Raw genomic sequence first — 12,159 nt, forward strand, 5'->3', positions numbered from 1 at the left:
TGCGGCATGCTAGGCATTGTTAAGTCCTTTCTATGCATTGCCTTGTGTAACATTCACAATTCCCTTAAAAGTACAGTGACCGGGACGCCTGGGTGGCTCAGCGGTTGAGCATCTGCTTTTGGCTCAGGTCGTGATCCCTGAGTCTGGGATCGAGTCCCACATCGGGCTCCCCATGGGGAGCCTACTTCTCCGTCTATTACTCTGCCTCTCTCTGTGTGTCTCTCATGAATAAATAAATCAAATCTTAAAAAAAAAAAAAAAGTACAGTGACCATTACTATTAACAGATGAGGTTAAGGAAGCTAAGAGAACTTTGTACACACTTGCCCAGGATCACACAGCAGGAAGAACTGAATCTGGACCTGTTTGACAACTCCTGGCCATCCTCGTCCCTGCTTGCTCTTGATTTATTGCTTCCTGATAGATTTAGGAAAGTTCACCTAAAGCAGTGGCTATCAAAAAACAGCCTGGAGTGGTAGAAAGAGCTCTGACCTGCAATAGCAAAGGTCCAGGGCGCTAGTCCAAGTCTGAGCTTTGCCCTGTCCTGCAGCAGTAGTTGGAGGGTGACGGTGGGAGTGGGGTCTCCAAGTGACATCCAAGTCTCAGGGTTTTTACTGGTAGGTCAAGGGACTGGGTCTGTGTGAGGTCTCTGAGGTCTCTAAGCCCCTGGTACTCTGTACACATGTATATCAGGTGACTCTTAGAAAGGAATCTTTTTTTTAGAATTTTTTTTCTTAATTTAATTTAATTTAATTTAATTAGTTTATCTGACAGAAAGAGAGCACAAGCAGGGGGAGAAGCAGGGTCTCCACTGAGCAGGGAGCCCAATGTGTGGCTCAATCCCAGAACCCTAGGATCATGACCTGAGCTGAAGGCAGATGCTTAACTGACTGAGCTACCCAAGTGCCCCTAAAAAGGAATCTCTTATGAATGGAGTTAAATGTTCTTATTTTTGCCAAAAGTATAAAATGCTTTTGTGGCAGCATGTAAATTCTCAGATGACCCCCTTGGTGGTTTTTTTTTGTTTGTTTTTCCCAGGTACTCCAGGAGCAGATCCGGGCCCGGGACAACATCAGCTATGGAACTAATTCTGCCTTAAAGACTTTGGAGATGCGTCAGCTCTCTGGTTTGGGAGACCTTCGGGGAAGAGTGGCAAGGTACGTGGTGGGATGTATGGGACTGTACGCATCAAAGGCTGTTTTTCATCAACTCCATTTCACAAAGTATATATTCACAAAGCCCCAAAGCGGATTCTTTGCATCCTTCTAGTACATTCCCCTCCTTTGCCTGTAAACTCTAAGGTAGAAGTTACACCTGATTATGAGCATGCCATGATTTCTTATGTTGCCACAGTTGGAGTTGTGTTCTTGGAGGGAAGTGTTGGGAGAGTGGAACTGACCTGTGTAAGTTGGCAGGGAAGTATTATGTTCATTGACTCCAGTGATACAAAGTGTGTCTCTTAAAATTTTCATTTCCTTGTAATTTATTTTTATTTTGTTTTCTGAAAATACTGGTCTATGATAGATTAGAAATTTAGAAAAGAGATCTTTGATCTCAGATAGTATGAAAGGCGCTGTTCCAGCCCTTTACTACTTAAAGTGTGCTCTGTGGACCAGCAGCTTTGGAATCACCCAAGAACTTGTTGGAAATGCACTATCTCTAAAATATTTATGAGCCTCTTCTGCCCTCTGCTGCTGTTAAGAGTCAAGCACAAGTCTACACAGGAGCAGCGGAGCCAATAAGCAATTAGAATCAGACTGAGGTGAAAATGAGGTTGGATGGAAAAAAGTACAGGACCCACATGGTCCAAGGCCTCAATGGAGCAGAGGAAGGTAGTGTTGGGGGTATATTTGTGCAGATAACACATGAAGGACCTTGGGTGCGAGGCATGTGTGTTTGGATCTGGTGGATGAACATCAGTCTCATAGCAGAGGGCTCCATGGATTAAATGTAGGCCTAGTTGCCACTCTTGTGTGGTTTTCTATTCTTATTTGGGTCAACTCCAGTCTTTTTAGTATGACCCTAGGTGACGAACCACTCCCTTCTCCCCCACTGACCTCCTTATCTCTCTCAACTCTGGTGCTATAACTTCCAACAGTGATCAGCGACTTGTTATTCCCTGAATGGGCCGTGCTCTCCTATTTGTATCTTTGCACATGCTGTTCTTACACTCAGCATGCCTTTCGTCTTCCCTTTTTTCCTGACTTCTAGTCAGCTTTTCAAGTTCAGTTCAAATGTCACCTCCTCCAGGAAGTCTTTCCTGGTAACCCCACTCTCCTAAGCTCCCCTGTTATTCCGTTCTATCGAACCTCTCTGTTGTCTTCACCGTCTTGGGGCTGAGTATGTTATCTTTTATCTTTGTAATGTGTGTGCATAGAAGAATATCTGGAAAACAGTAGATACTCGATAAATGTTTGTTTGGGTGAATTAATGATCTAGGAAATCACTGTAACAGGACTGAAAAACTCAAATCCTTTTTGTGGTGGTTGGCTTAAAAGCAACCCCATTGTGTAATACCTCTCAGAAGAGTGAGGAGTTAGAAGGGCTTCAGACTAGAGGGCAGAGGAGAGACTTTTGGAAACCTTTGAAGATCTGCCTGTATACTTTAGTTGCAGATGAAGATTTGGTGGGGGAGAGTATGTATGATGCCTAGCAAAGGGCATGGCATGTAAAGAGCTCATAGCATGAGAGAGCACTTATTACACAAGGGCAGCAGCGTGAAATTATCCTCAGGAAGCTGGAGAGATGACCTTGAAATATTTCCAGGTATTGTGCATTTTTCCTGTGCATTTTCTTTCTTTCTTTCTTTTTTTTTTTTTTAAAGATTTTATTTATTTATTCATGAGAGATACAGAGAGAGAGGCAGAGACACAGGCAGAGGGAGAAGCAGGCTCCACACAGGGAGCCTGATATGGGACTCGATCCCAGGACTCCAGGATCATGCTCTGGGCTGAAGGCAGGCGCTAAACCACTGAGCCACCCAGGCATCCCTCCTGTGCATTTTCTTATTAACTTCCCTACCCAGCCAGGTTCCTTCTCAGTAACAAGTACTTTACTCTGAAACAATCACAAACATTGGTTGTGAGCAAACCCTCCCCCCCCCCATTTTTGCTTCGTTTTGTGTCTTTCCCCTGGAATGCTAATGAGACTGATTGTTGAAATCAACTTAGGTGAAAAAAATATTTAGCAAAGTTTTGGCTTTCTTGCATTGAATTGGAGGAGTATAGACTTTTTTTTTTTTTTAAAGATTTACTTATTTACTTTAAGAGAGAGAGAGAACATGCGAGTGGGGGTAGGAGAAGAGGGAGAGGGAAAGAGAATCTTAAGCAGACTCCCCACTGAGTGTGGAGTCCAACACAGGGCTTGATCTCACAACCCTGAGATCATGACCTAAGCCGAAATCAAGAGTTGGATGCTTAAGTGACTGAGCCACCCAGGTGCCCCAAGAGTATGAACTTTTTAAGTGATAGTATTACATTACTAGGTTGCTGGGGCACCTGGGTGGCTCAGTAGGTTGGGTGTCTGCCTTCAGCTCAGGTCATAATCCCAGGGTCCTGTGATTGAGCCCCACATGGAGGGCTCCCTGCTTAATGAAGAGCCTGCTTCTCCCTCTCCCTCTGCCTGCTGCTCCCCCTGCTCGTGCTCTCTCTGTCAAATAAATAAATACAATCTTTAAAAAAAATTACAAGGCTGCTCTTTTATTTCAGGTTTTATTTTTCTAGTGTTTATGGTTTCATTGGTGATGCCATTGATGGGAAACAGGCCTGCTCCTTCCCCTATAATTCTCCATCGAGGTGAGAGACATCCTTACCCCATTAAGAGTGGCACACTCTGAACAGGATTTCCTCATAGGGTTTCCCCTTTCCCCTGAAGCAGAGCTAAGGGAGTTCAGGTTTCCTATTCTACTGGAACAGTTGGTCCATTACTTGGCCTGCCTTCTTCATTTTCCAGTGCTCAGAGGCCACTTCCAATTTCCTCTACGAGGTCTGTGTTCATGGTGTCAGAGCCTTAGAGGAGAAATAGCTGCATATACTGAGGCAGGTGCACAAGTTCCCTCAAGGTAAGCAAGTCCAGGTGTACAGGAGAAAATAGAGAAATTGGACATTAGCAGATTAAAGATCTTTGGCTCTTATAAGCTGTACGAACATTCACAGACAAGTTTCTGTGTGGCCATATGTTTTCATTTCTCTTGGATATATATACCTAGGAGTGTAATTGTTGAGTAATGTGGTGACTCTATATTTAACCTTTGGAGGAACAGAACAGCCAGGCTGTTTTCCAAAGTGGATGCACCATTTTATGGTGCCAGCAGCCCTGTGCAAGGGCTCTGATCACTCCGCTTCCTCACCAACACTTGTCTGTCTTTTTGATGAGAGCCAATCTAGTGGGTGCGAAGTAGCGTCTAGTGGTTTTGATTTGCATTCCTCTAGTGACTAATAGTGCTGAACATCATTCAGCATGTTTATTGGTCATTCGTACATCTTCCTTGGAGAACTGTTTAGTCAGATCTTTTGCCCATTTTTAAAGTGGATTAATTGCTTTTCTGTTATTGAGCTTTATATGTTCTAACTTCAGTTCTCTTATCAGATATCTGAGCTGAAAAAATTTCCCCCATTCTAAGGGTTTTCTTTTCATTTTCTTGATTGGGTGCATTTGATCCTTCTCAAAAATTATTTCTTTCTCTTTTTTGATATTCTCTATTTGATGAGATGTTATCATTATACCTTCCTTTACTTCTTAAAGCATGTTTTCTCTATTTCTTTTATCATCCTGCATTCATAATGGCTGTGTTGAAGTCTGTCTTTTAAATCAGACACCTCTTCCCTCTCACTGGCAGTTTCTTTTGCCTGCTTTTTTTCAGTGTTCAGTTCACATTTTCTGGTGTCTGCATCTCTCATAATTTTTATTAAAAACTGGACATTTTAGATAATATAGCAATCCTGGGTACTGGATATTTTTTTAAAAAGGTTTTATTTATTTATTCATGAGAGATACACATAGAGAGGCAGAGCATAGGTAGAGGGAAAAGCAGGCTCCATATGGGGAGCCCAATGTGGGACTCGATCCCAGGACTCCAGGATCACGACCTGAGCCAAAGGCAGATACTCAACCACTGAGCCACCCAGGCATCTCTGGATACTGGATATTGACAGTCCCTACTTGCTGCTTGCTTTTATTGTTATTTATTTGTTTAGTGACTTGGCTGGATTATTTTAGTGATGTCTGTTTCCCCTGCAATAGAAAGTGTCTGGTGCACATTCACTCTGTGAAGACAGTGGCTGTAACAAGACTCTTTTTGACTGTCTCTTTCCCTGGTCTTTTTTAAAAAATATTTTATTTATTTATTTGAGACAGGGAGAGCATGCATGAGCAGGGGGAGGGGAAGAGGGAGAAGGAGAGGGACAAGTAGACTCCCTGCTGAGCATGGACACCCCCCCCCCAGTGGGGCTCTGTCCCAGGGCCCCAAGATCATGACCTGAGCCAAAATCAGATGCTTAACCAACTGAGCCACCCAGGTGCCCTTTTCCCTGAACTTTTATTAAGCTGTCTGCCTCTGTAGGTATCACACCCAGCTCTTAGGCTCCATTAGTTGCTGGTAGATTGCTCTACTGTTTTTTATTTTTAAAGATTGGTTGATTGATTGATTGATTGATTTGAGAGAGAAAGAGAGAATGAGCAGGAGGGGCAGAGGGAGAGGGAGAGAGAATCTCTGCTAAGCACAGAGCCTGACACAGGGCTCGACTTCACGACTTAGTCTGTCCCTCAAACAACTTTGCAAAGATAACAGAACTGGTCTGATGTAGTGATACCTGGCAGTTTCTACCCAGTAAGCTGTGTTTGGATTGGAAAATAAAGCCTTTCTATAATTTTTTTTATTTCATAATATGTTCAAACCTAGATGTCCCCACATATGATTTAAATAATATTTTGTAAAAAATTATGAACTCAAAAAAGAAGGGTCTGTATTTGGTGGTGTTTTTAACCATCATTTGTGAAATGGGGATGATTTGTGAAGATGAAGTAATATGTATCAAGGATCTTGCACAGTGTGTGATACATAGTAAATATTCTTTATATTTATTCATTCACAAATATTTATTGAGCCTTTGCTACATGTATAGCCATGAACTGGGCATTAGGGTTTTTGTGATGAAAAGGGCAGATATCATCCCTCTTGCTTGCAGTTTGTATTGTTTCTAGTAGGGAAGACAGACATCAAACAACTTATGGCAAAACAATTATTTTATTTCATTTATGATTTGAATAATTTATTTGTAGATATTTGGAGTTTTCTATAGAAATTATATCATCTATAAATAATGACAATTTTATTTCTTCTTTTCTGATCCTTGAATCCTTAGTCTCTTTTTCTTGTCATTTTGCAATGGCAAGATAGATGTGATTGTGGGCATCTTTATCTTTCTTTTTACTTTAATGAAATTCTTCCAGTGGTTTTCCATTTTGAATTGCTCCAGTGTTTCTTTTTTTAAGGTTTATTTATTTTAAAGAGAGAAAGTGCACAAGCAAGGTTAGGGGCGGAGGGAGAGAGAATCCCAAAGCAGACTCCGCACTGAGCATGAAGCCTGACATGAAGCTCGATCTGGACCCTGAGTTTCATGATTCAACCTGAAACCAAGAGTTGCTCACTCAACTTACTGAGCCAGGAGGGCACTCCTGGTCTAATTTTTTTTTTAAACATAGGTTTATCAGATTAAATAAGCTTTCTTACATTCCTAATTCACTAAGAATTCATAAATTTGTATTGGTGTTTCCCAAGTGTGTTTTGTATCCATTCAGGTCAGGTATTCTTCTCTTTTGATTTGTTAATGTGTACTTATTAAGGTGGGTAGATATATTAATATACAAAAGTCAGTTTTCTTACTATAAAACAATAGCAAATAACTAGAAAGCATGTTTAAAATCAGAGAATATATAATAACTAGGCAGAAATCTAACAAAAATTGTTCAAGACCTCTGTGGGGAAAATGTTTTTAAATTTGATTAAGAAATAATAAGAAAACATAAGTAAATGGAGATAGATATTATATGCAAGGGTAGGAAGTCTTAATATTTTTAAAGATATCAATTCTTTCAAATTGATTTTCAGTCAGTGACATTCTACTTAATATCCCAACAGAGTGTTACACTGAGCTTGATAAGATGACCCTAATGTTTATACGTAGGGGTTAAGAGTCAAAAATATCCAGGACACTTCCGAAGATGACTGAGGAAGGGAGAATTGCCCTTGCCTGATAGCAAGACTTGTTACAAAACTATATGCTCTTGGCTTACGGATAGAGAAAGTGAACGATGGAATAGAATAGAGAGTGCACAAATTGAACCACAGGTGTGTGGGATTCTGATATATGTTATAGATGGCATAACAAATCAGTGGAGAAAGGAGGGGTTGCTTAATAAATGGAGCTGAAAAATATATTATCCTTGTCAAAAAAGAGAAAAAATTTTCGTACCTCACACCAGATACAAAATCAACCCAGGATAGGTAAAGGGCCCAAATGCTAAAAGTAAGACTTAAAGACTTTTAACAGAAAAATATAGATGAGTATCTTTTAGACCTTTAGGTAGGGGAGGATTTCTTCTTGGCACGAAAAGCATTGATGGGTTTGCTTACCTTAAAATTTAAAACATGACTCTTCAAAAGACCCCTTAAAAATGAAAATGAGATGTTACAAACTGAGGAAATCTTGTCTGGTAAAGGGTTAGTTTAAGAATATATAAAGACTTCCTGCAAATTAATAAGAATAATGCAAACAATCCAATATAACAATGGGTAAGAGAAGTGAATGACCTTTTACCAAAGCAGAAACATATGATCAATAAATGTGTGAAGAGATTTAACATCTGTAGTTGATGTGGAAATGAAAATTCAAAAACACAGCAAAATACTGTGGTTTTTTTCACCCAGTTTATTGGCATCTGAAATATCTGAAGATGGCAAGCGTTAAAGAGGATGTAGCTTCTTAGGAGATCTTATATATTGCTAGTGGGAGTATTGTATCACCACAAGTGCATTCCTTAATCCCCATCACTTCTTTCACTCTTCCACCCTAACACCTCCCTTCTGATAACCCTCAGATGGTTCTCTGTGGTTAAGAGTCTGTTTCTTGGCTTACAGTTAGTTTTCTTAATGGAAAAACAAGGGAATGATGACACAAGATTCAAAATGCTTACTTTCATGGGAGCAGTTATTAAAAATAATTAACTAAATAAAGGGAGCCATGCACGAGCCAATGAAGAGAGTATATTATGAAAAAATGAGTAAGAGATCCAAAATAATAACAATAACAAAAAGTTTTAATTATAAGAAATTCAGCAAAAGAGATATGAGGGACATTCTTAGAGTGTATACTTGGTGTGCCTAATCTCTAGGGGCTCTGGAAAGGCTTCCTTAAGGAAGAGACTTGTTTGCTTAGCTCTGAGGGATGAATAGTAACTAACCAAGGAGCGGGTCAGAGAAGAACATTCCAGACAAAGAACAAAATGGGAAAGAGTGAGGTAAGTTCACAGCTCTGGCATATAACCAGTATGGCTGGTTGAAGAGGGAAGGGGACAGAAATGTGTGAGATGATGCTGGAAGTTAGAGGGTAAGGAGCAACCCTTTTTGGGGATTTTAATAGATTTTGGTCTATATTCTAAAACAGCAACAAGTTGGAGCACCTGGGTGGCTCAGTCCGTTAGACATCTACCTTCAGTTCAGGTCACTATCTCAGGGTCCTGGGATCGAGCCTCACATTAGGCTGTCTACTCAGCAGGGAATCTGCTTCTACCCCTCCGTCTGCCTGCACTCCCTTTGCCTGTGTTATCTCTCTCTCTCTGTTAAAAATAAATAAGTAGATAAATAGATAGATAACAGCAAATTAAATAGCAGAAATTTATACATGTACAGAATTGTATTTAGTTTGCCTTTTTTTTTCACAGCTTTGTTTCTTTGGGGTTAATACCTAGATTGAAAGGCACATAGAAATATATTTATGTTTCAAGATTTGGGGTATATCCTGCCAAGTTACCCTCTAGAAAGCTTGTAAAATTTATTTTTCCAATAGTAGTGTGTGATGTAGCTTGAATCTACAAACTTTCTCCAACACTGGGCATTCAATTCATATTAAAAAAAGATTTCTGGGGTGCCTGGGTGGCTCAGTCAGTTAACTGTTCAACTCTTGATTTCAGCTTAGGTTGTAATCTCAGGGTTGTGGGACTGAGCCCCACATCAGGCTCTGTGCTCTGTAGGTGGTCTGCTTGAGATTTTCTCTCTCTTTTTCTCAGATATATAAACAACTCTTAAAAAAAAATTCCAATACAGAAGAATAGCATAACTATTGCTTAATTGTATACATTGTGTCTATGAATACTGAAAAAAATTAAGTGCATATATGCAGTTTTGTCAGATTGTTTAAAATCTTTTTAAAAAATTTTAGGCATTTAAGTCAATATTTACCAAAATATCTGTCCCATTAATTTTTTTTCCTGTTACTTCCAATAAAGATTATAGCATTTTAACAAAATGACTGAGTTAGGTTGTTCAGTTTAAGGTAAATGTCAGGACTAAGAAAAGACTTTTAAGGTTGGAATAATTGAGCTGGTAACTTACTTTCTTCAGTCTCCAAAAAATTAAACTTACCAATGATCTCAGTTTGTTCACCATTGTTTCTTGCATCCCACTCCTTTCGCTGGGGGCTCTTTTTTTTTAAGATTTTATTTTTGAGTAATCTCTACAGCCAATGTGGGGCTCGAATTGACAGGCTGAAGATCCAGAGTTGCATGCTCTACCAGTTGAGCCAGCAGGGTGTCCCTGGATACTGTTTTCTTTTTACTGAAGTACATGATCTAGTGACTCTTTTAGTATGGGGTTTGTAGGTGATACATTTCTTAATGTTTGCATGTCTAAAACTATCTCTGTCTTTATTTTGCATTTATTCTCGGATGAGATGTTATTTTTCCTCCATCCTAAGAAGGTGTTTTTCCACTTCCACCATTATGGCATCTTCTGACACCTATTGTGGGCTGTCAGTCTTACAGTAGGTAGGTTACCTGTCTTTGGTCTCTGGTACTTTTTAAAATGTTATCTGTATCATTTGTTATCACCATGCCCTATTTTCTCTTTACTTTTACTTATCCCACTTTGTAGTCGCCGAACACTCGAAAACTCCTGTTTTTCTTCAATTTTAGAAAACTGGCAGCACTCATGCCTAAGAGAGGCCATTCTCTCCGTTTCTGTCTTTGGGGTCTTCTCAACTCCTCTTTCACTTATGTTAGCATCCTCCTTGTCTCCTAGCTATTTTTCCATGTTTTGAATCTCTGTCTTTGCTGCCTTTCAAGTGAGCTCTTTGCTGCTGTCTTCTAACTCACTGACTCTGTCTTCAGTCATGTCCGGTCTAGAGTTAGTCAAGTTTGTGAAGATGCTGTGGTTTACTTCTAGGATTTCTCATTTTTCTTTTGTCCACCTGTTCTTTCCTCTCTGCCTATTTTGTTTAATAACTCTTGGTATCTATTAATCTGTCTTTGATTTTTTTGGCATCTTAAACATATTTCTTTTAAACTCTGTAGATCAGGTTTTTCATTTGTTTTTGTTTGTTTGTTTGTTTGTTTGTTTTTGGGTTTTTTTTTTTTGAGCTCTCTATAGATGGTGTAGCCCCATTCAGGTCTCTGGTTTTGTTACCCTGGTTCCTGTGTTCTGTCACAAGTGGAGCAGGTTTTCACCCATCTTGCCCCGTGGAAACTAAAACTTCTTACTTCTGTTGGTTTTCAGATATAGAGTCCTTCAAGCTTACAGCACCAGCTGTAGCAAAACATATGCTTTGCTCCATCTTCTGCACCATCTGTCTGTTTTCTACTTTCTCCCATACTTTTTTCCCCCCATTCTTTTTTGTCCTTTTGGATTTATACCTTTTTTATTCATCTGGAGTCATCTTGAAGGTTTTCAGGAGGGAGCCAAAATGAGGGCATGTGTTGAGTCCACCATGTTCAACTGACATGAGCAGGTAGTAGTTTTTTTTTTTTTTTTTTTTAAGATTTTATTTATTCGTGAGAGACACACAGAGAGAGGCAGAGACACAAGCAGAGGGAGAAGCAGGCTCCCTGCGGGAAGCCTGATGTGGGACTCGATCCTGGGACTCCAGGATCATGCCCTGGGCCAAAGGCAGACACCAAACCACTGAGCCACCCAGGAATCCCCAAGCAGGTAGTAGTTTTAATTCACAACATTTTAGTACAAAATAATTGGTAAATTGGTTAAATCTTCTACCTTATTAGAAAGCCTACCAAGCACTGGCATGCCCTCTCATTTTTATTCATGGCTTATAAACTATAGATCAATATTTCATTTTTTCAAACTTCTAGAGGGATTTATACTTTAACCTTTATTAATTAATACACTGTTTTTGATAGTTGGTTGCAAATACTTGATATATTTTAGTGAGTGAGATCCTTTTCAGTATGCTTAGTCATTTAGGGAACCTTTTTGAGGCCCCAGTGCAGATATACATCTTAAAGAACACATTCCCAGTGCTTTTAGGAAGATCATAGATTGCTGACTTACTGAAACCATGAGCGGTCACAGGCTTGTTCTTCAACCTGTATTTCTTCAATCTTGTTCTTCAAGTGCGTTTATAATGACTTGTTCAGCAAGTTCCCAGTCTTCTGAGCTTCTTTGTCTGAGTTGGGGGGGATAATGAACAAAAACAAAATGTTAGATCTCCATCAACAATAGAAAAAATACACATGTAAGCTGAATAACAGTATTACAGTAGTGGCATGAGAATTTTTTTTAATTTCTAGATTGTGTGGTATGTGTCTTGAAGAAAAAAAATGTTCCCACTATGCCCTCATTTTGTGTAACTAGTGTGTGACACATAGTAGTCATTCTACAAATACTGATTGACTGAATGCCTGAATTATGATGTGGGGTTCCAACTCCAGCCTCTCTGCTTCTGCTGTATATTGCCTTGACCCTGGCCTCACTTTCATGACAGTGACTCTACCCACATTTCTCTAGCTCTGGGTTTCTTCTGCTCCAGCCTCATTTCTGCTTCATGGGGAGCCCAGGGAAAGATGGTATGATGGTGCATATTCAATTAAGTTGTCATGCATTCTTTATACATGGCTGTTGATTGAAATATTTTCTTCATATGATTGTTTTTCT

General features: G+C 39.7%; 1 protein-coding gene across 2 annotated transcripts in view; it reads left to right on the forward strand.

Annotated features, from left to right (window-relative positions):
- Nucleotides 1-12,159, forward strand: part of FAM81A (family with sequence similarity 81 member A) — a 75,885-nt gene that overhangs the window by 42,309 nt on the left and 21,417 nt on the right. For both annotated transcript variants that reach the window (XM_072808828.1, XM_072808829.1), the window contains exon 4: nucleotides 1,038-1,156. In XM_072808828.1, coding sequence (XP_072664929.1) covers nucleotides 1,038-1,156 — 119 coding nt within the window. The remainder of the gene's footprint in view (nucleotides 1-1,037; nucleotides 1,157-12,159) is intronic.

This window comes from Canis lupus, chromosome 32, assembly GCF_048164855.1.
Source record: "Canis lupus baileyi chromosome 32, mCanLup2.hap1, whole genome shotgun sequence".
NCBI lineage: Eukaryota > Metazoa > Chordata > Mammalia > Carnivora > Canidae > Canis > Canis lupus.